The 24588-nt window shown below is 38.0% G+C and overlaps 1 protein-coding gene across 1 annotated transcript in view; it reads left to right on the forward strand.

Moving 5' to 3' along the window:
- USH2A (usherin) overlaps positions 1 to 24588 on the forward strand; it is a 551884-nt gene that overhangs the window by 238529 nt on the left and 288767 nt on the right. Inside the window, exon 22 of the mRNA XM_012558807.1 lies at positions 20109 to 20737. Coding sequence (XP_012414261.1) covers positions 20109 to 20737 — 629 coding nt within the window. The remainder of the gene's footprint in view (positions 1 to 20108; positions 20738 to 24588) is intronic.

A 24588-nucleotide genomic window follows, 5' to 3' on the forward strand; every position in this document is an offset into this window, starting at 1 on the left:
TCTGTCCTCTCGGGTTCATAGGAATCCAGCCAACAGGAACAGGTTTCTGTTGTTGTTCTTTTTAACATTATCCGTATTTTTTCTTCCATGGTCTTTATAGTTTTAGGTTTTACATTTAGGTCTTTGATCCATTTTGAATTAGTTTTTGTGTATAGTATGAGGTATGGATCTTCTTTTACTTTTCTGCAAATGGATATCCAGTTTTGCCAGCACCATTTGTTGAAGAGACTTTCTCTTCTCTATGTACTAAACTTGGACCCTTTGTACCAGTACCAGGCTGTTTTGACTACTGTGGCTGTTTAGTGGGTTCTGAGATTGGAGAGTGTGAGGCCTCCTACTTTGTTCTTCTTCAGTATTGCTTTGCTTATCCGGGGTCTCTTTCCTTTGCATATAAAATTGGTGATTGTTTAATATTGCCGCTCCTGTTCTTTTTTGGTTACTGTTTGCTTGATATATTTTTTGCCATATTTTGACTTTTAGTTTATTTTTGTCTTCATGTCTAAGGCATGTCTCTTGTAGGCAACACATTGATGGTCACTTTTTTTTTTACCCCATTCTATTACTCTCTGTCTCTTGACTGGTGCATTTTACCCACTTAAATTCGTGTGATTATTGATAGGTATGAATTTATTGCTGTCATTTTGTTGTGCCCTTTTTTTAGTGGTGTTAATGGTTTATTTGTTCTGCTTACTTTTCATTAGTGTATTTTGTTGTTTATGGATTTTCCTTTCATTTCCTTTGTTGTTACTGATTTTGTGTTTACTAAGTCTTTATGGTTTTCTTCTTTTGTATTTTGATGAATAGGTTTATTAATTTTTTTTGTGGTTACCCTGAAATTTACCTTTATCTTCCTAAGTTTAAAACAGTCTGTTATGTCTTGATATTGCCTTGACTTCCTATGCATATAAAAGTTCTGTAGCTACACCATTTATTCCCCCTTTTTATTTTAAAGTTGTCATCATTTACAGATTGACATCTCTGGTCCGTGTTTTCGGTCTATTGCTTTATTTTATTTTTGAGAATTCTTTGTCTTGGTTGGTTGGTATCTAGGTGACGTTATCATGTGTATTAGTCTCAGGTTGTTGTCTGATATGGTTGGCTCTCTGTCTGAAGGACTCCCTTTAATATTTCTTGTAAGGTTGGTTTGATTTTTACAAATTCCATTAATATCTGTTTATCTGGAAATATCTTTCACCATTATAATTGAGAGACAATTTTGCTGGATATATAATTCTTGATTGACAATTTTTATTTCTTTCAGGGTTTTATGTATGTCATCCCATTGCCTTCTGCCGACATGGTTTCTGCTGAGAAAGCAGAGCTTAATCTTATTGGTTCCCCTTTGTAGGCGACAGTTCATTTTTCCTGAGCTGCTCTCAGGATTCTTTCTTTGTCTTTGGTTTTGGAAAGTTTGATTAAGATGTGTCTTAGTAACTTTCTTTTGAGGTCTATTCTGTATGGGGTTCGTTGAGCTTCTTTGTTGGATATCATCTCATCTTTCATGATATTTGGGATGTTTTCTGCCAGCAAGTCTTCAAAAATTTTCTCTGTTCTTTATTTCTCGTCTCCTTTTCTGGAATTCCTATCATGCACAAATTATTCTTCTTGATAGTGTCCCACAAAACTCTTAGGCTTTCTTCATTTTTCTTCATTCTTTTTTCTGAAAATTCCTCAAACAAATTAGTATCAAGGGATTCATCCTCTGTTTCACCGATTCTTCCATTGATTTAGTTCTACTCCTATATCCTGAAATTGAGTTATCTATTTCTGAAAATTTATCGTTAATATTCTGGATTTCTAGTTACTGTTTTTGTATGGTTTCTGGTTGTCTATTTATTTTGTCATTTTGTTCTTGTACTGTTTTCCTGAATTATTCCAGATTTTTGTCTGTGCTTTCCTTGGTTTTGTCTGTGTTTTCCTTGATCTCTTTGAGGCTCCTATATATAAGTTTTTTAATTCCTTATCTTGTAGTTCCATTACCATTTCTTCCTCAGGACGGTTTTCTGGCCCTTTATTATGGTTACTTGCTTGAGCCTTCATGTGCTGCTTCTTTATGTTACTCGATATTGTCTGTTGTCTTCGAGGCATTAAGGTGTTATTATATTTGTTTATTGATTGTATGCTTGTTTGCTTCATCTTATTTTTCTGTTTGTTTTGCTATACCCTGGTGGGAGGGGCAGGCTTGCTACTCTGGCCACTAGTCTGGAAGCACGGAATGCTCACCACATGTTTCTGGGTGGGTCAGGCAGTGGTTGGGAGTGTGAGTGTGGGTCTCTCTTTGCTGGTTGTGCAGGCAGCTGAGGGCAGGTTGGGTGGGTGTGGCCTGATGTTTGTTGTCAATCCAGTGGCACAGGAGTGGGTGGAGGTACTCACTGAGTGGATGGGGCAGCAGGTATGGTGGGTATGGTAGACAAGCAAGGACCACGATTTTCACTGCTTTCTGGGTCGGGGGCTGTGGCAGGTGGGGGTACGAGGTCGCTGCTGCTCGCTAGGTCGGAGGGGTAGGTGGCAGGTGAGTACAGGCACTTGCACACAGTTGCCGGGTTGTAGGGGGTGGGTGGCAGGCAGGCACGTGCACAGTCACTGTCGCTTACTGGTTCAGGGTGAAGATAAATTTTTGATCTCCCACTTAACTATAGCGGCATGTTTGGTGGTACTCAGTCAAGGTTAACTAAAAATAATTATTCAGCCCACTGCATAAGTGACAGCTCTATATAGAATGCCAGGTTTTTTTTGGCACCTGCAATATCCATTCCTACAGAGAAAGGGCAACACTTGGATTTCCTCTGTGGTAATCTGGCCATGATTCTTACTGAATGGGGGCCATGACCTCTTATCTACAGGCAAGATAGTAGCACATAATAAACAAAGTCCAAAACGCTGCAAAGAACAATTAGCACAGCATCCTTTGTTGAGCAACTTACCTCCTATCTCAATGTACCATAAAAGAAATCTTCGCATTCTTGTTGTTGTTGGTAGTTGCCATAGCATTGATTCTGACTCATGGTGACCCCATGTGTGCAAAGTAGAACTGCTTCACAGCGTTTTCAAGGCTGTGACCTTTTGGAAGCAGATAGCCAGGCCTGTCTTCTGAGGTGCCTCTGCATCGGTTCAAACTGCCAACCTTTTGGCTAGTATTTGAACACTTAATTATTTGAGCCACCCAGGGACCTAAAGGAAAATTTACAGACTAGGAAGTATGTGGTTAGAATTTTCATGCCCAAAGACACTGCCATTTTTGTGATTTTGGGATCCTCGGTTTGAGGTGAGCAGTATTAATCCTTCATCTTCCTCAAATAAGATTTAGTAACACTTGATTACACAGGATGTATCAACTCAAGAAACCCAACCTTCGTTTTTTAAAAATAAACCAGTTGCCATCCAGGCACTGGTGACCCCATTGTGTCAGAGTAGAACTGTGCTCTATAGGGCGTTCAGTGGCTGATTTTTCAAAAGAGGTCTCCAGGTCTTTTTTCTGAGACGCCTCTGGGTACACTTTAACCTCCAACATTTCAGTTAGCAGCCGAGTGCTTTAGCAGTTTGCACCTCCCAGGAACTGCTTTATTTAAATACTTTCCCTCAAACTGATGATCTTGCCCTTCCCCTGCTTTGTGTGCACACTCTGCAGTCATCCACACTAGCAAAGAGCCAGACGGTGGCCACTTGACCTCCCAGATTAAGTTACCAGTGCAGGCTCACCCCTGAGACGAGGTGACAGTGTGCTCTATATTTTGGGTGTCAGTGGAGATGGATGCCATCTCTGAGACGATGTGCAATTGAGTTGACAAAGACTGAATGATTGGCATTGGGCACAAGTAGTTTTTCTGTCAAGACTCCAAAGTATCGCTTATAAAAGCACCCATGCTGACAGCTCCATGCCAGAATTGCACTTTATGCTCGATCCTGACCAGCACCTCCAGCTCATCAAAGTGCAAATTCCAATGGAGAAATTTCACATATCATCTTACAGAATGAAACAGAGACATAACCTCATTCCCACATCTGAATTCCACACCATCCACAGGCACCTTTCTGCATCAGCCACAGCCTCCATACTTCCCTGTGCCCAAGTAGGTCATCCATGGCAATATTTTTAGTTTGATATTTCAAGACAGTGATTTTCATCAAGCCTGTGACACAGCTGAAAACGTAAGGAGAAACCTAGGCAGGAAATGATCTACAGCCAGAGATGGAAATGCCTGGGTACCAAGAGAAGTTCTCAGGGGTGGATAAAAGGCTGTCAGGAATTTTAATCAATTTTTTTTTTTCAAATAATTTGTCATTTATGTCTGTGGACCACCAATATCCAGTTCCATGCATTTTAAAAAATCTTGTGTGCTGATGCCAAATAATAATAATACACATTTCCTATGAATATTTTAAACCCTGTTAAATGTGTGTTAATAAAAGATGGTTGTTCCAGCCAACTTGGTCAGTGTACTGTTTGACTATTTGCAACCAGATAAATACAAACAACACATGATTCTTTTTTTTGGTTGCTAGTAGCCCAAGCACCTGGAGTGTCTGTAGCTTGCAAAAAATCATTGCGTTAGATTTGGAAGCATGTGATTAATAAAATGAAGACATTTACCTAGCAGCTGAAAATTGTGACATCCGTAAACCAGGAATACCCATTGCTCCTGATTGGATCATTGTTTCTTCTATTTTTGTGCCTATAAGTATTTTCTGTACCGTACGTGCATGTAGAAATTGTAGTTGACGGGGAAGGGACGTTTCTTTCGATCTCAGTTTAAATGTGAGCATACTATTTTACCTACTGTGTCAAATATAAGATAACCTGCTTTTCCTTAAAAATCTGGATTCCCTAAACCATTAAGAGTCATTTAATCTATTTCTCTCAAGTTTTTCTAGGTAACAAGATTGAAATATAGATGTCTGATTATTTCAGTCATTTTAATGACAAACATATATGGCATAAACATGCAATTAGATCAACCTAATGAGACTGTTCTCTAAAAATCACTCCCCTACTTCCAAAATAATAATAATAACAATTGGTTACAGAGAAGACTATTTAGTTGTCACATATATTTAAAAAATCTCCAAATATTTGATCGTTTCCCCAAATTCGTAGGTAAAAATTCCACATTTATATTTTAAGCACTGATCTAAGAGGCATTAATAAATACAATTTGTGGGTTTTATATTTTTCCCTCTGTGGATTTACTTAGTTTTTTAATGTGTTAGTTACTTTGCTAACAGGCTGATAGTTTATAATTTTTGACTATACTATGCTAAGACATAGAAAGATATATCTGATTACCTAAAAACCCATTGCCGTCTAGTTGATTCCAACTCATAGAGACCCTGTAGGACAGAGTAGAACTGCCCCCATAGGGTTTCCAAGGCTGTAATCTTTACGGGAGCAGACTGCCACATCTTTCTCCGATGGAGCTGCTGGTGGATTCTAACCGCTAGCCTTTTAGGTAGCAGCCAAATGCTTAACCGCTGCATCACCAGGCCTCCTTTATTGTACTACCTACACAGTGACATTTAAGTACTACGTAACACTGGTGGTGCAGTGGTTAAGAGCTATGGCTGCTAACCCAAAGGTTGTCAGTTCAAATCCACCAGGTGCTCCTTGGAAATTCTATGGGGCAATTCTACCCTGTTCTACATGGTCACTATGAGTCGGAATCGACTCAACGACAATGCGTTTTTTTTTTTTATGTTTACTTATTATTTTTTCCTTCTTTAGAATTGCACTTTGAAGAAAGGATGGGCCAGTGAGAGGAATTATTCTAGTGTCTGGGTCCCCTGATGTACTTTTCTTCTCAGTAGCCTTCATTCATTTTTTTTTCTTGTTCTTTTATTGCATTTTGGGTGAAAGTTTACATAATGAATTAGGTTCTCATTTAACAATTTTTATACATATTGTTCCTTGACATTGGTTACAGTTTTCACAAGATGTCACCATTCTCATTATTTCCATTTTGTTTGTTCTGTTTCCATTTATCTAGCTCTCTTTCCCCTCCTTGCCATCTCTTCTTTGCTTTTGGGTAAATGTTAACCATTTGGTCTCATATAGCTGATTATTTAAGGGACACATTACTCACAGGTGATATTGTTTATTTTTTATAAGTCGATCTATTATATGGCTGAAAGGTGACCTCCAGGAGTGCCTTCAGTGCCAAGTTCAAAGGGTGACTTAGGGCAATAGTCTCCAGGGTTACTCTAGTCTACCAGTCCAGTAGGTCTGGCCTTTTTAAAAAATTTGAGTTTTGTTCTACATTTTTCTACCATTCTATCTGGCACCTTCTATTTTTTTCCTGGTCAGAATGGTCAGTAGTGGTAGCCAGACACCATCTATTTCTTCTGGTCTCAGGCTGGAAGAGGCCATAGTTTCTTAATTGAGTCTTTGGTTTCCTGCATACTCATTTTCTCCAAACGAGTACCAATATTTGTATCTTAGATGGCTGCTCACAAGCTTTTAAGACCCAGATCCTGCTCACCAAACCAGGATGCAGAACATTAACTTTATGAACTATGTTATGCCAATTGGCTAGGTTATCCCCCAAGACTATGGTCCCAAGCCTTTTAATCCAGTAAACCAATCATGTGAGTTGTTTGGATATGTCCAGGAAGACTGTAACTGTGTCCCTTATGTGCTTTATTATATATATGGTTATATAAGCAGCACATACCAGCATGTATTTACATATGTCTACAGATAGACCTATACCTGCATGTGCATGCACTCACATATGCCTTCCTATACACATACATACATACACTTCTACCTATTATGCGCACATATATTTTTTGGTTGTTAGTACTGTTGCAAAATTGTATGTAACATTTACCAAAGATGTCCCTTCTACTTGTGCATTTCTTAGTGTCTTCATTTACCTTGGTGAAGTTGTGCAGATTTCACCTATATTTCCCATCACCAAAAATAAAGAGAGTCTACTTTCTGGTAAGTGATTCCCCTTTTCTCTCCCTCCCATCCCTGGTAACCATCAAAGAACCTTTCTTTCTGTGTGTATGTCTATTCCTGACTTTTTATTAGAGTGGGGCCATACAATATTTGTTCTTTTGTGACTTCACTCAGCAGGAGGTCCTCCAGACAGCTCCATGTTATATTTTGTGGAGTCCTCATTATTCTTTGTAGTTGCATAGTATTCCATTGTATATATGTACCACAGTTTATTTACCCTTTCCTCCACTGATGGGCACTTAGGTTGTTTCCATCTTTTGCCTGTTGTGAATAATGCTGCAATGAACATTTGTCAGCTCATGTCACTGCTCTTATATCTCTTCGGTATATACTGAGGAGTGGGATTGCTGGATCATAAGGTATTTCTATTTCTAGCTTTTTTGAGAAAGTGTCATACCGTTTTTCCATAGTGGTTGTACCGTTTTACAATTCCACCAGCAATGTATAAGCGTTCCAATCTCCCCACAACCTCTCCAGCATTTGTTGTTTTCTGGTTTTTGATCATTGCCATTTTTACAGAGGTGAGATGGTATCTCATTGTAGTTTTGATATGCATCTTGCTAATGGCTAAGGATCACAAGCATCTTTTCATGCATTCATTGGCCATCAGAATGTCCTCTTTGGTTAAGTGTTTGTTCATGTCCTTTTCCCATTTTTTGATTGGGTTATTTGTCTTTTTGTTGTTGAGTTGTTGAAGTTTTCTGTATACTGTATTGATTAGAACCTTGTCAGATATGTCGTTGCCAAAGATTTTTCTTCCGGTCTGTAGGTTGTGTTTTTACTCTTTTGGTAAAGTCTTTTGATGAGCATAAGTACTTTATTTTTAGGAGGTCCCAGTTATCTAAATTATCTTCTGCTGTTTGTGCATTTTTAGGTGTGTTTCGTAGGCTATTTATGCCAAAAAGTAGGTCCCCTAGTTTTGTTCCTCTATTATCTTCCAGGAACTTTATAGTTTTAGCTTTAACATTTAGGTTTTTGATCCATTTTTAGTTAATTTTTTCACATGGTGTGAGGTATGGATCCTGTTTCATTTTTCTGCAAGTGGATAACCATTTTTGCCAACACCATTTGTCAAAGAGACTGCTTCTCCCCCGTTTAATGGACTTTGGCCCTTTGTTGAAGATCAGCTGCCTGTATATGGATGAATCTACTTCTGGGTTCCCAATTCTGTTCCATTGGTCTACGAGTCTGTCATTGTACCAGTACCAGGCATTTTGGTTACTGTGGCTGTATAATAAGTTTTAAGATAGGGAAGTGTGAGTCCTCCCACTTTGTTCTCCTTCTTCAACATTGCTTTAGCTGTTTAGGGCCTCTTTCCATTCCATAAAAGTTGGAGATTAGTTTTCCCATTTCGTTAAAGAAAGTTGTTGGGAATTGAATCAGGATTGCAATATATCTATAGATTGCTTTGGGTAATATAAACGTTTTCACAATGTTAAGTCTTCCAATCCATGAGCATGGGATGTTTTTCTATTTATGTATATCTCTTTTGGTTTCTTGCAGTAGTGTTCTATAATTTTCCTTGTATAAGTCTTCTACGTTCCTGGTTAGGTTTATTTTTAGGTATTTTATTCTTTGTGGGGACTATTATAAATGGTATTGTTTTCTTGATTTTCTTTTTGGAGTTCTTGGAAACTCAACTGATTTTTTTGTGTTGATCTGGTACCCTGCACTTTGCTAAATCCGTCTGTTAGTTCCAATAACTTTATTGTGGAGTCTCTGGAATTTTCTGTGTAGGGGAAAATTTCATGTGTGAATAAGGACAGTTTTACTTCTTCCTTTCCAATTTTTTTTATTTCCCTTTCTTGTCTTACTGCTCTTTCTAGGACTTACAGTGCAATATTGAGTAAGAGTGGTGATTAAGGGCATCCTTGTCTCATTCCCATTCTCAAGGAGAATGCTCTCAATCTTTCTCCATTGAGAATCATGCTGGTTGTTGGCTTTGCATATATGCCCTTAATTATGTTGACGAATTTCCCTTCTATTCCTATTTTGCAGAGAGTTTTTATCAGGATGTATTGTATTGAATATTATCAAATGAATTTTTTTGCATCTGTCAATGATCATGTCATTTTTTTCCTTTGTTTTATTTATGTGGTGAATTACATTGATTTTCTGGTGTGGAAACATCCTTGCATCCTTGGTATGAATGCTATTTGTTGTTGCCAGGTGCCATCGAGTAGGTTCCGACTCATAGCGACCCTATGTACAGCAGAAAGAAACACTGCCTGGTCCTGTGCCATCCCCACAATCATTGTTATGCTTTAGCCCATTGTTGCAGCCACTGTGTCAATCCATCTCATTGAGGGCCTCCTCTTTCTGCTTACCCTTTACTTTATGAAGCATGATGTCCTTCTCCAGGGACTAACTGTTCCTTATAACATGTCCAAAGTATGTGAGACGTAGTCTCGCCATCCTTGCTTCTAAGGAGCATTGTGGCTGTACTTCTTCCAAGAGTAATTTGTTTGTTCTTTTGGCAGTCCATAGTATAGTCAATGTCCTTCACCAACACCACAATTCAAGGACATCAATTCTTCTTCAATCTTCCTTATTCATTGTCCAGTTTTTGCATGAGTATGAGGCGACTGAAAACACCATGGCTTGGGTCAGGCACGCATTGGTCTTCAAGGTGACATCTTTGCTTTTTAACACTTAAAGAGGTCTTCTGCAGCAGATTTGCCCAATGAAATGCGTTGTTTGACTTCTTGACTGCTGCTTCCATGGTGTAAAATGAAATCTTTGACAACTTCAATCTTTTCTCCATTTATGATGATGTTCCTTATTGGTTCAGTTGTGAGGATTTTTGTTTTCTTTACATTGAGGTGTAATCCATACCGAAGGCTGTGGTCTTTGATCTTCATTAGTAAGTGCTTCAAGTACTCTTCAAATTCAGCAAGCAAGGTTGTGTCATCTGCATATTGCAGGTTGTTAATGTGTCTTCTTCCAATCCTGATGTCTCATTCTTCTTCATGAATGCTACTCGATCATGATATATTTTTTGATATGCTGTTGAATTCTGTTGGCTAGAATTTTTTCGAGAATTTTTGCGTCTGTATTCATGAGGGATGTTGGTCTATAATTTTCTTTTTTAGTAGTGTCTTTGCCTGGTTTTGGTATCAGGGTTATGCTGGTTTCACAGAATGAATTAGAGAGTACACCCACTCCTCACATACTATCTTGATATCCAATATTTTGCATTTACGACAATAGTAAAAAATCTACTAACTATTTTGCACATTATGTCTGGCAATAACGAATGCCGTGGTGCAAGGCAAGAGTAATTCTGGCTGTGACGGTTAAGGTTATGTGGCAGCTTGGCTAGGGCATAATTCTCTGTGGTTTGGCAGTTATGTAATGATGTAATTTGTCAGTTATATAATGATGTAATATGGCAGTTATGCAATAATGTAATCTGGCAGTTATGTAATGATGTAGTCATTCTCCGTTTTATGATCTGATGTGGTCAACCTCCATTTTCACATAATGCTGATTTTTGCATAACGACCTGGTCTTTGGAAACTAACTGTGTTTATATGTGAGGAGTCAGTGTATTCTTTCCTTTTCTGTGTTCTGGAATAGTTTGAGTAGAATTGGTGTCAACTCTTCTCTGAATGTTTGGTAGAGTTCTCCAGTGAAGCCATCTGGGCTGGTGCTTTTTTTTGTTGGGAGTTTTTTAAAATGAAATCTTGAATTCCTTCTTTTGTCATGAGGTCTGTTCAGATTTTCTACCTCTGTTTGTGTTAGTTTAAATAGGTAGTGTGTTTCTAGTAATTTGTTAATTTCTTTTAGGTTTTCAAATTTGTTGGAGGATGGTTTTTCATAATATTCTGTTACAATTCTTTTCATCTCAGTTTATTCTATTGTAATGTCACTCATCTCATTTTTTATTTTAGTTATTTGCATCTTCTCATTTTTTTCCTTTGTCAGTTTGGCCAGTGGTTTGTCAATTTTATTGATCCTCTTGAAGTACCAACTTCTAATCTTGTTGATTCTTTCTATTGTTTTTCTGTTTTCTGTTTCATTTAGTTCTGCTCTGATCTTTGTTATTTCCTTTCTTCTGGTAACTGTGGTCTTCTTTTGCTGCTCCTTTTCTATTTGTTCAAGTTGTTGGTTTAAGCTATTGATTATCGCCCTTTATTCATTTTTGATGCGTGCATTTATTGCTATAAATTCCTCGCTGAGCACTGCTTTTGCTGTGTCCCAAAAGTATTGGTATGTTGTGTTTTTATTCTCATTTGATTCTAAGAGTTTTTAAATTTCATTTTTAATTTCTTCTATTACCCTGTAGTTTTTAAGTAAAGTGTTAACCAGTACCCAAGTATTTAATTTTTTTCCCTTATTCTTGTGTTATTGATTTCTGGTTTTATAGCATTGTAGGCAGAGAAGATGCTTTGTATTATTTTGATATTTTTGAATTTATTGAGGCTTGTTTTGTGGCCTAAAATATGTCTGTTATGGAGAATGATCCATGTATTTTGGAGGAGATTGTGTACTGTGGAGGTGTTGGGTGCAGTGTTCTGTATATGACTGTGAGGTCAAATTTCTTGATTGTGACATTTAGATCTTTGGTATCTTGGTTGAGTTTCTTTCTAGTTGTTCTGTCCATCATTGAAAGTTGTGTGCTAAAGTCTCCTACTATTATTGTAGAACTATCTATTTCTCTTTTCAATTCTCTTAGAGTTGTTTTATATATTTTGGAGCTCTGTCATTGGTTGCATAAATTTTTATTATTGTTATGTCTTTTTAGTGGATTGACTCTTTAATCATTATATACTGCCCTTCTTTGTCTCTTATGGATTTTGACTTAAAGTCTATTTATCAGAGACTATTGTTGCCATACCTGCTCTCTTTTGATTACTGTTTGCTTGATAGCTTGATATATATTTTTTCCATCTTTTGATTTTTAATCTATTTATGTCTTTGTGTCTAAAGTATGTCTCTTGTAAGCCACATGTTGATGGATTATGTTTTGTTTTGTTTTTTGTTCATTCTGCCCCTCTCTTTGTCTTGAATGGTGCATTTAATCCATTTACATTCTGTGACATTATCGATAGGTATGAATTCAGTGCTGTCATATTTTATGCTTTTTTTGGTGTGGTGTTAACAATTTCTTTGTTTAGCTTAATTTTCTCTGCTGAGTTCTTTTTGGATATGGATTTTCTTTTCCTATCCTTCATTGTTGTTGTTTTTACCTCTACTGAGTCTTTTTGATTTTCTTCTTTGTTTTAGTGATTAGGTTTATTAATTTTCTTTGTGGTTACTCTGAAATTTACCTTTATCTTCTTAAATTAAAACAGTCTGATATATCTTGATATCACCTTGACTTCTTCTCCATATGGAAGTTCTATGACTAAACCTATATTCCTCATTTTTTTAAGTTTTCATTTACAACTCAGCATTTCTTTTTCCCTGTTATCAGTTTTGCTGCTTTACTTTATGTTTGCGAAGTCTTTATGTGGGTTGGTAGCTGAGTGATGCTGTTGTGTATCTTTATCTCAGGTTGTTGCCCGATGTCACTGGTTCTCTGTCTGAAGGACTCCCTTTAATATTTCTTGTAAGGCTGGTCTGGTTTTTACATATTCCCTTAACTTCTCCTTATTGGGAATATTCTAGTTTCACCATTGTTTTTAAAAGACAATTTTGCTGGATATGTGTTTTGGGTTGGCAAGTCTTTTCTTTCAGGATTTTATATATGTCATCCCATTGCCTTCTCGCCTGCATGGATTCTGATGAGAAATCAGCACTTTGTCTTATTGATGCCCCTTTGTAAGAGATACTTCATTTTTCACAAGCTGCTCTCAGAATTCTTTCTTTGTCTTTGGTTTTGGAAAGTTGGATTATTTTATGTCTTGGTAAGTTTCTTTTGGAGTCTATCCTGTATAGGGTTCACTGAGTTTCTTGAATGAAAACTTTCTTGTCTTTCATGATATTTGGTAAGTATTCTGCCAATATATTTTCAAAGATTCTCTCTGTATTTTTTTCTTCTTTTCTGGAATTCCTATTATGTGCCAATTATTCTTGATGGTGTCGCACAACACTCTTAGGCTTTCTTTGTTTTTCTTCGTTCTTTTTTCTGATTGTTCCTCAAACAAATTAGTAACAAGGGATTTGTCCTCTGTTTGCTGATTCTTTCTCCTGTTGATTCAGTTCTACTTTTATGCCCTTCCATTGAGTTATCCACTTGTAATATTTTATTGTTAATCTTCTGAATTTCTAGTTGTTTTTGCATGGTTTCTAATTGTCTAGTTTGTCATTTTGTCCTTGCATTGTTTTCCTGAGTTCTTCTAGGATTTTATCTGTGTTTTCCTTGATCCCTTTGAGAAGCCTAAATGTAAGTCTTTTAAATTCCTTATGAGGTACTTATATTACCATTTCTTCCTCAGGAAGGTTTTCTGTGCCTTTATCTTGTTCACTTATCTGAGCCATCTTATCCTGTTTCTTAATATGGTTTGTTATTTTCTGCTGCTTCAAGGCATTAAGGTGAGTGGACAGGTGAGAGCAGGTTCTTTTCTGGATATGGGGTGACAAGTGTTGGGTGGTCTGGGTCCCTCACAGCCCTTGTGGGACCAAGGAGTCCTTCCAGGTTGGCGCTAGCATTTTGTAATCACACATGGTTTTCAGCTACGAGGATGCTCTAATTCATTATCCTAGTGAAGACAGCTAAAGTTGAATCAAAGGGACAGCCAGCAGCTTGCCTCTCACCAAGGAAAAGAATGAAGGTAGAATGTATGATTACAAAATGAAGGTGGAGGAGATAGAGAAAGAAAACTCTGAAAGGGAAACAATTTTTCTTGTCCTTTGTCTTGAAACCTGTAATGAGAGTAAAATACTGTGTCCTTGTGACAGGGAAAGGAAGTAAAAATGTGCTATGAAATCAGATAAATTGTTCAAGATAATTCTGTAGTAGGGTTTTCCAAATCATTTAATAGGTACATTTGTGACCTTAAGAGTATTTACATTTTTAAAAATAACATTGCATTGAAAACATCTTTTTTATGATTAGCATATTGTAGAATTTAAAGTCTCAACCTGCATGCTTAAGATAAGAGTGTTCTATCAAAGAGAAAAATAGGAACATTTTTAAGAGGGTAAAACATATTTATGTCAATAGAGTTTATTTTATTTAATGAATAAACATACACTACAAATTTCAGTGGTACTGCAAGATTATTTTGCTTTCTCCATTCCAAATACCTCTCCCCATTGTTTCAAATACTAACCCCTCATGCTGACATGTTTATCCTTTCAAACAGGAATACAGGTTTCTATTTTATAAATAAGAGGAGATCCATGATCAAAAGCAATCTATTCTGAGGGCAAAACAGCTCTCCATGCATGTCACTGTTTATTTTGTTTCCTGTTGCATTGATTTTTTTCCCCAAAATTATTGCATCTTTGGAATTGTTTAAAAATATATACTTATGATTATTTTTAAATTTTATTTTTATATCCTAAGATTAAAAGGAATTTATTCAAGCTATAAGTGGCCAACAGAAAATCCTTTGAAAGGATGGATTGGTTAGCATAAAATTGTATCCACCTTGCCTCAACTTTCCTCTTGAGCTCTTGATTCTCTTTTGGGCACAGAAACCACACTGCTTTTCCAGATTTGAATTGGTGGCAATTCAGGTGGAGGTGAAAGTAATGAGAAATCAAGCTTTTTCTAGCCTTGCCTATTTTTAGTTTAGGAAATTAATAAAAATAATATTACCATAGCTATCCTATACAATTATTATTTATTCAGTTTTATTGAGTGCCTGTTATTTGCAAGGGAGTCCTGGTGGCACAGTGGTTAAAAGCTGCGGCTGCTAAAAGGTCAGCAATTTGAATCCACCAGCGCTTCTTGGACACCCTATGGGGCAGTTCTACTCTGTCCTATAGGGTTGCTATGGGTTGGAATCGAGTATCTTACTATGTGCAAGGCACTTTGGCAGGAACTTTATACCCATTCTCTCATTTAACCAGAAGTGCAATCTGCTGGCCATTCACTAAACAATATCATCCTTTAGCTTTAAAATAATTAAACTATCAAGATTTTAAAATTATCAGTGGACTATGCAAGATGATCAAATGCTAATTGCCATACACTGATATTTAATGGTATGTTTAGTTTTAAGTGTCTCAAATCTTATATTGATGGGGAGTCCAATTACCTGAAAACTACTAGTTACTAACAGAAAAGTTGGGTGTGGACCATCATCATTTTCTATATAAAATAGCATTTTGTATAGCACCTGCATATAAAAACAGAACATTTGTTAATCCTAAAACAAAGTAGATAGTTTTAACATATTATCTTACTCATTTGATAATGTTGCTGAAACCCCGATTTTCCAAGATTAGATAAATAAATACAAAGGAGAGGAAGATTGTTCATTTACTATGGGAGGTCAGCCAGTCCCCTGGGTAAACAAACATGATCAGGTATATTTGGGATAACACAACTGAAGCTTTGCCTAAAGATAGGGGGTGAATCGAATGACTTCTTCTGAATTCTCACATCGATACATTTTATTTTCTGGCCCAAACTTTCAGGGAAGATTCCACAGCCACTCACCACCGAATATGCACCAATTCTAGACGTAGAAAATTCTCCCAAACCTATATTCTACTGTTCTGATCTCCGGAGAAGTGGAGAAAGAGACATCACCAATATCTGTCCTCCTAATTATAGACATTCAAACAGTATTCACTCAATCCACTAGCCTTCTAATCTTCAGATGTTCCTTTCATTAAATAATGGTGCCTATTGTAACACAGCCCATTTCCTCTTTTATCAGTTATTAAGAAGCTGAAAACTCATTTTTGTGCGAAACCGTGGGGCCCATTCTTAATATTTGTTTTCGGGTACAACTATTGTACCCTCTCCATCACAAGATTGATATTTCTTTATCTTTATTTTATTGGCCTATTACTGTTGGGTCTTTTATTATGAGCTGTCAAAAATCCTTTTGGGAAGTAGTTAGGGTATAAATAATAAATTGATAAAAGAATTCATGATTAAAGAGAAGATAGAATCCATCACTCTACTCTTCTGCTAACATATCAGTAGTGAATATCAAAGGACTACATTAACAAGTAGCCTATAATATATTGTTCTATATAATTATACATCCATATACTTGCCACCTTGATTTTTAATTCATTAGTGATTTTAGGGGGTATTCATTTATGGAGTTAATATTACTGGAAAGAGCTTTTAATTTGAGTGAGTTTTTAATTAGAATGGTAAAAAGTTGCTTCAGGGCAACAGTGGTAACAACAGCAAAATTGGAGCAATCATGGATAACCCTAATAGCAAACAAGACGAGAAGACCCAGGAAAACCACTGATAGTTGTACAGACACTCAAGTTGTGAGCCATTCAGTCTGCTCATTCATACGCACAGGCGCGCTCCCCCGCCCGTGTATACACAGCTGAGTATAAAAATAAATAAGCAAACCCTCAGTTAACAATTTTATCCCTCTTTTCTTAGGCTGAGGTTGAACGTTTCAAGCTGATGAGCAAAACAGTCTCCCATAAAAGATAATTTCATTGGCCAAAATGATACTGCTTTCCATTATTAATGCTGTAATGAAATGGCTTGAAATATGAATCTGTGATCTGAACAGAGAGGATGCTCCTTATCCCAGCTCCAGGAGGGAGTTCTCTAAACAATTACACCCACGGAGGGGGCTATAAGGATGTATTTTCTTGGCCAGCCAGCTGAGCTGGGTGGCTGTCATCCTGCCCAGTCCCCCCTCCAGTGACAGCTGCATTGACAACATGTTATACTCCACATTGATTTTACAGTTAAGGAGCTGATTGTGATATATAGGGATTTTAAGAATTCAGCTGAGAGGCTGACTTTTGCCTTTTATCATTCCATTAAAATTTTATAACCATCTTTTTCATGTCATTTCATCCATGAATTCTTCCTTTAGAAGGTGATAGCTACTGCTGTGAGCATAACTTTGCTCATGTTCAGGCCTTTTTATTGTATTAGCAAACTGCCCCAATTATAGTTATTACTCGTGTTTTACATAATTGTGGTGACCCTTTCAACCAAGCCAAAGCATGCCAGTTGATTTGTATATAGAATTAGATGATTCCGCGTATCATCTGAAAGCACTAAATGGAAACAGTGCCAGGAGTCACATTTTAACACTTCCCTGGCCAAAGGAGCTAATTAAGCTGCTAGCAGGCTCCTGTCCGGAATCACACAAGTGAAAGGGCTCTCCTGCAGCAAGAGTGGGGAGCTAATAAAACGTAAGCTGGGTTGTCATGCAATTAAAATGGAACATCTCTTCTTTCTCAAGATAAGAGATCATCTTTAAGGAAAGGCTGTGTTCTGTAGGGGTTTGAAGTACAAGTTCATCTCATTATCACGGATGTTTCACCTGTAACACTATCATCGAAGGCAGGAGGAAAGAAAGAGTCTTATCCCCATCGTAACAGAGAACAAACAGCATCATTGTTGCTGCTTTTCCCTGAAGAAGCTAAGGTTTGATAGTTCGAATATGAGGAATAATTATGCAAAACGCTGGTGAAAACCCCAGTAGAAAAATTCTGATTTTCAAATTATTTTATTATTTTTTTGGGGGGGGGAGGGCGGAGAGGGAGAGCTAGGGTTAGACATCAAAAACTTGAATCTCCATCATTGATTTTATGGACCCCAAATCTCAGAGGATTTAGTTTTCCAAAACAGCATTGGTATCTTACAAGACTTGTACTTGCTTTTTTATGGGAAATAGCCAAATGTAGATGACAAGTGTAAATAAGAAAGGCTCTGTATCCGCATTTTGATGTCATAATTGCTATCTCTACTGTATACGAGAGAGCAGAAATAAGAGATGTCACCATGGTTTTAAGGAAGCTTTGAAATGAAAGCTAGCAGTGGACTGAAACGGGAAGTGTGATCCATATCAAGATCACTGTACTTTTAGGATTTTTTTCTCTTCAAATGGGACACATTACCAAATTGTCAGAAATGGCCCGATGTCAGCGTTAGTGCACTGTAAAATCTTTCCCCTCGAAAGGTTTTATGCTTCTACCGTCGGTCCAGTTGGTGTCAAATACGTGAATCCCGTTGTGTGAAAGCATGCTCATGTAACCAGCTATCACTGCCGTCATCACTGGCTTTGTGAAGAGCGGTTGCATTTAAAGTTTAAACCTTTGGTTTAACACCGAAAGCCCCACACACTCACATGATCAACGCTGTTTTAAACAATTACTAAATCCAAGTATATCTTTTTTAAAGATTTTCAATAAAATCTAACGTTCACAGAAAAAAAATCTCATAAATGTCAAAATGGCTGTAGGCAGAAAGGGGGATATAGTATTTTCTTGATCTGTTGTAGCAATTTATAGATCTCAGGCTGTGGTTTATAAGAATGCTAAATGTTCTGGAATTACAGCTGCTACTGATCAGTGATTGAGCCAGATTTGTGTTATTGCACCATGTTCTTGCTTGTACCTAGAGAGCAGTAAAGCCTCAATATAATAAAAAGCACCTGCATTTTAAATGAAATTTCAATTGAAAAACTTAACAGCCCTTCAAATTGCAGAATTTAACGCAGCCCAGTAAAGCTTAAATAACACTTTGCCTCCTCAGGCTCAGGGGTTTGCATTCAAGGTGACTTGATTGTGTCGCATGGTGAAATTATTTACAATTAAGGAATTTCTCTGGAGGGCTGCAGAATATTTGCTCTTGCACAACACCTATGCAGGCATCTGGTGGGCCTTTTTCGGTATTCATGGAGGCTCCTGAACCTTTATGATAATTGAATCAGTCAGAGTGCTGAGAGGAGCAAGCATAAAACCTGTTAACCTAAAGGTCAGATCTGTGCATTGTTTATTTATCAGTAGGTGAAAGAGCTCAATCGGCAGCTTCTGTCACAGTCGCAGTAAAAAATCACCTCTAATAGTAACAGGGAGTAGATAAATTGCAAAACATGGATTAGAATGATAAACAGAACCTGGCATAATATGGAATATATAATGAGAGATGCTGAAGGATTTTACTGGGCTGTAAAATATACATGTTTGTTATGATAGTGTTATTGAGTACAATTAGTTCCTGGGGCTTTAGAAAAAATATGTTGGAAGCTAGAACTTGGTTTACAACCAGGGCTTTGAACCGGTTCGTTCCAGTTCATATCCCTGCTGAGAATTTGCATGCCTAACAAGTTCCCAGGAAGTTATACATAAGAATCACCTGGGGATCTTGTATATCTGGAGTGGAAATGCAAATTCTCAGCAGGGAACTTGTTAGAAATGCTCATTCTCAGCGAGGGTTCGAACTAGAACAAATTGGTTCGAAGCCCTGGTTACAACTGTCCTCTTGTATATACAAAAAAAAAATCCCAAACCCATTGCCGTTGAGTTGATTCCGACTCATAGTGACCCTATAGGACAGGGTAGAACTGCCGTATAGCGTTTCTAAGGGGCACCTGGTAGATTCGAACTGCTGGCCTTTTGGTTAGCAGCTGTAGCACTTAACCACTACACCACTAAGGTTTCCATTCCAAGGAGCTGCTGGTGGATTTGAACTTTCCACCATTTGGTTTGGCAGCCTTATCTCTTAACCACTGCACCACCAGGGCTCTTGTATATATCTCTACTCATATCTTTGTTTCAAAACAGTCCTCAAGATATTTTCAGCCATTAGGTTTAATTTAAAAAAATGATTTTGATAAGCCACCTCAGAAAGGAAAACACCAGTTGCAGTTCACTGATATTCAACAAGTGTTTCCAGTCTGTTTATGAGCAAACGCAGTCATGGTCCTTCACACCACTTATTTAATTACCTATTGGCCTTTACCAAGGGTCCATTTTCACACCCTTAGAGGAGAGTTGTCCCTGGGTGGCACAAAAGGTTAAGCACTGACTACTAACAAAAATGTTGGCAGTTCAAACCCACCCAGAGATGCCTTGGAAGAAAGGCCTGGTGATGTGCTTCCAAAAGGTCACAGCCTTGAAAACCCTACGGAACAGTTCTACTCAGCATATATGGGGTTGCTGTGACTCAGAATCAACTCCACTGCAGCTGGTTTTGTTTGGTTTGGTTTTCATAGGAGACTTATCACTCAGCTTTATTTTGAGGAGATGTGGGAAGTTTCCTTAGAAGTTTCCAAGAGGTATCACTCCTTGGATTTATTCTATTTTGTAGAACCTGGACCTATAGACCCTCCAGTTCTTCTAGATGTGAAATCAAGAATGATGTTGATCACCTGGCAGCATCCTCTGAAGTGCAACGGGGTTATTACCCACTACAACCTTTACCAACGTGGTCATCTCTACTTGAAAACTCCTGGAAATGTCTCTACTTACATAGCGGTTCACCTGCGCCCATATACCGCCTACCAGTTTCAAGTAGAAGCCTGTACTTCAAAAGGATGTTCCCTTTCACCAGAGTCTCAGACTGTATGGACTCTCCCAGACGCCCCAGAAGGTATCCCCAGTCCAGAGCTGTTCTCGGATACACCGACATCTGTGATTTTATCTTGGCGACACCCCACCCATCCCAATGGTGTAGTGGAGAACTTCACAGTTGAGAGAAGAGCCAAAGGGAAGGAAGAAGTTACTACCCTGGTGACTCTCCCAAGACATCATCCCATGAGGTTTATCGACAACAGTCCTGCTCTTAGCCCGTGGACAAAATATGAATACCGGGTACTGATGAGCACTTTCAATGGAGGTACGAACGGCAGTGCTTGGGCAGAAGTCACCACGAGACCCTCACGGCCTGCTGGGGTACAGCCACCCATGGTGCACGTGCTAGGACCCGACGCAGCCAAGGTAAGACAGTGAGTGTTTTGTCTCCTTTGCAGACTCTGGAATTTAACCTAGATCCACTCTGTGTTGAACAGAGCCATCTACTGACAGAACTCACACCTCTGCTGTTTCAGGCACTCATTGGAGAAAAACTGGGTTTTGGCCTTTGGCCCAAACTATCTTGAATTCAGTGTCAGCTTTTCATTTCTCCCTGTATCTCCTTAATTGTATAGTTGAGATGCTGCCATTTGCCTCCCACACCTGAAATACTTTGAATGCCACAATGGGACGCTTAGCTTAACCACCACGTCAGATTTAAATAGATCAGAAAATGAGAAGAGATGGGAAAATGCTGAGGCATGGATTAGCATAGTAACAAAAGTTCCAATTATCAATATCCTGATTTTCTTTTAACGATCAAAGGATCCAAATTATAGGGAAAGAAATAAAAATAGCATATTGCTGGGCTATCTAGAGACTGTTCAATTATTCACCTCATTCTACTGGGAAGGAACTCTAGAGGGCAGGATAACTACCATTGTGCTGGCTTGCATACAAACTTCATTCAAGGGAAATTAGTGTAACCAAACAGGAGGGAGTTTTGTAGCTTAGAAGCCTCTTTTGTGTAAATACACGCATGCTTCCATGGATTCAGTCTTGTACTAATGCCAAAAGCGTTGGTACAGTAGCTTGCTCACCAGAGCACAAAACAAAAGACATTTGCATAACTGCAAAGTTCATCTGTTAACATTATTATTTGGATCTCTTTTGTGTATTCTCGCCCCACCACCCAAACGAACACTAGGTGAAGCTAACTAGTATAAATTGTTGAAGAAATTTTAGTTAAGCTACTAAGCCGAATGCTATTTTAAAAAATATCTATTAATTAGTTGTAATATGAAACTGATCAAAGCAATGCACCTTTTTCTCAGAACTATAGAAATATCAAAAGTATATAGAATTCTCTTGATGAAACACTAAAAGGAAATGAATTTTAAGGACATGATGTACAGTGTTTATTGTATGAATGTGTTAGAGCCAGCTACTTAGCCAACTGGTTAGAATGTTAGCCCACTAATGATTTTAGGCAATCTTAAGAATTTCTCTTCATTCCAAGTAAAGGGGGGAAACAAAGACCTAGGGTTATTACTCATTCTAGAAATGACTTTTTTTTTTATTAATTCTGGGGGAATTTTGCAAAACTACGGCAGGAGCCCCAGTCGATATGATGCAACATGACAAACACTGTCCTTTCACAAAGGCAAAGCTACATAATAGACATTTTTCTGGATTCTTCTGAACAAAATTTAGTAACTAGGCATTGCTGATTGTGGCAGAACTGGAAAAGAACAAATATCTTCAGTAGAATAATAGCTTCATGCACAACTCTACTTGAGTCGGCATGTCTAAACCAGGACCAGAATGATCCACAACAGGTTGCCTGGATGTGTCTTGTCTTTTCTTTATGTCCTCTTTTGATTTTTTTTTTTTTTTAAACCTCCCCCCGGGAATGAAATAACATGGCTTCTTACTTATAGAGTAGATTTCGGATGTGCGTAACTTGGCTGGAGAGCTGGGCTCCCAGTCACTCCCGAGTCCTGTGGTCCTCAGCCAGGTCAGGAATTTAAGTCTCTAAGGAGGTGCCTGAAAGAAGTAGACAGTGTACACTAGTAATAACTCCAAAATATTCATGCCTTTTGTTAATTTGTTTTCTATAGCTAAGAAATCAAAAGTTATCAACTGAGAGCATCAGCTCGAATATTAACGGAATCTAGGACCTCAGGGTATATATTTCAATAACATTAAAATAACATGACCTACTTGTGCTTTAAACTCATTGGCTCAAGCTATGTTCGGGAAGTCCTTAAGACTTTGCAAAGTGCACTTTCTAGTGACATAGCTTATCTGATGAGCCAAGGCATGTGACAGCAATACACTGACTTCTCTTGGTAAAATATAGGATTTAAGAGTCAGAATTGTAAAAGTGAAAGATTTATGAGGAATAACTAAAGGACAGTCATTAGTGCAATGATTAAGAAATTTATTTAACATTCACTACAGGAAGTTGTTTCAAGTGTTAGGATGAAGGAAAGTGTCAATAATATTAACCCGTTGCCATCGATTCGATTCCGACTCATAGTGACCTTATAGGACAGAGCAGAACTGCCCTATAGGGTTTCCAAGGAGCAGCTAGTGGATTCGACCTGCCAACCTTTTGGTTAGCAGCCGAGCTCTCAACCACTGTGCTACCAGGGCTCCCCTATAATAACAACAAAACAATAATCTCAGTTATATTTACTGAGCATGAATACATCTTTATGAGTGCCTCTTTCGGGCACTGGGCATATAACAAGGACCAAAACAAAGGCCCTACCCGCATGAGGATTACAGATAAATGTATAACATGCTAGGAAGTGGCCACAACTTGGGGAAAAATTAAGTCAGGTTAAGAGAAGAAGGAATACCAGCTGATGGGATGGGGGATAAAAAAGGGTATAGAGCTGGTAGTTTAACCCAGTTCTTCTCATTCTGTGTCACATGTTCTTGTCACTACAGCATGCTGCTTGTAAGAATTTACAGTCTAATTGAGAAAGCGAGGGAACTCTACATACTTAAGCCAACTAGAGAACAAACTCAAAGGACCACATTAGTAAGTACAGAGATGTGATATAACTTGGCATAGATACGAGCGTTGAGAAAGAAAAATGGAGAGCACAGCAACATAGATAAAAATCATATTCCTGAAAATCTTTTTCGATTACAGGAAAATAAATAATATATGAGGCCAAAGAAGTTGTGCCATTTGAAAAATCGAAAGCCATGCTCGTTTGGGTAGTATTTAATCGCAACAATTCATTCCATTTTATAAAGTTGGTGAAATCACTATTCTGAACCTGGAATAAGGTAGTTCAATAAAACTATAGGCTAATTTCAGATGTAAGTGCAGATACAAAACATCTAAATAAAATTAGCGAATTGAATTAAGCAATATGTCAAAATAATGATATACCAGGACAAATTTGGTTTTCTTCCAGCTCAACACCAGGAAATCTGTCAACATACTTCTTACCTCAACCGATGAAAGGAGAAAACCCATATGTTCTATCAATAAATGTAGTAAAATTGTTTGTACAATTCAGCAGCCATTTGTAACAAAAATTCAAATGAAAATCAGATTAGGAAGAACGCATTTAAATATGATAAATTCCACTTATAAGACTGCCAGACTGAAGCCTTGAGTAAAATTGAGTACTAGTAAGAAATAAAGAAGAAACATCTAAGTTAGGTAACTGTGATGCAGTAAACCTTTTCTTTTCTGGTGATTGCACTGGCTTCTGAACACTGATGCCCCCACCCACAGCCCCGCACGCTCGCATTGTCCTTGTTTTTACGTTCCCTGGAGTCTGTTCTGACTCATAGCGACTCCATGTGACAGAGTAGAACTTCCCCATAGAGCTTTCTAGGCTTGATTAAGAGCTTGGCTGCTAACTGAAAGATCAATAGTTCAAATCCACCAGCCACTCCTTGGAAGCCCTGTGGGGCAGTTCTACTCTGTCCTGTAGGGTCTCTATGAGTCGGAATTGACTAGACGGCGAAGGATTTGGTCTGTTTGTTTGTTTTTTAATCTTTATGGAGGAGCCCTGGTGGCACAATATTTAAGTGCTTGGCTGCTAAACAAAAGGTTGGCAGTTTGAACCCACTAGCCACTCTGCAGGAGAAAGATGTGGCAGTCTGCTTCTGTAAAGATTGACGGCTTTGGAAACCCTATGGGGTAATTCTCCTCTGTCGTACAGGATCACTATGAGTTGGAATTGGCTGGACAGCAATGGATTAGTCTTTATGGAAGCAGATCACCAGGTCTTTCTCCCACGGAG

Source organism: Trichechus manatus, unplaced genomic scaffold (assembly GCF_000243295.1).
Source record: "Trichechus manatus latirostris isolate Lorelei unplaced genomic scaffold, TriManLat1.0 scaffold00187, whole genome shotgun sequence".
Classification (NCBI taxonomy): domain Eukaryota; kingdom Metazoa; phylum Chordata; class Mammalia; order Sirenia; family Trichechidae; genus Trichechus; species Trichechus manatus.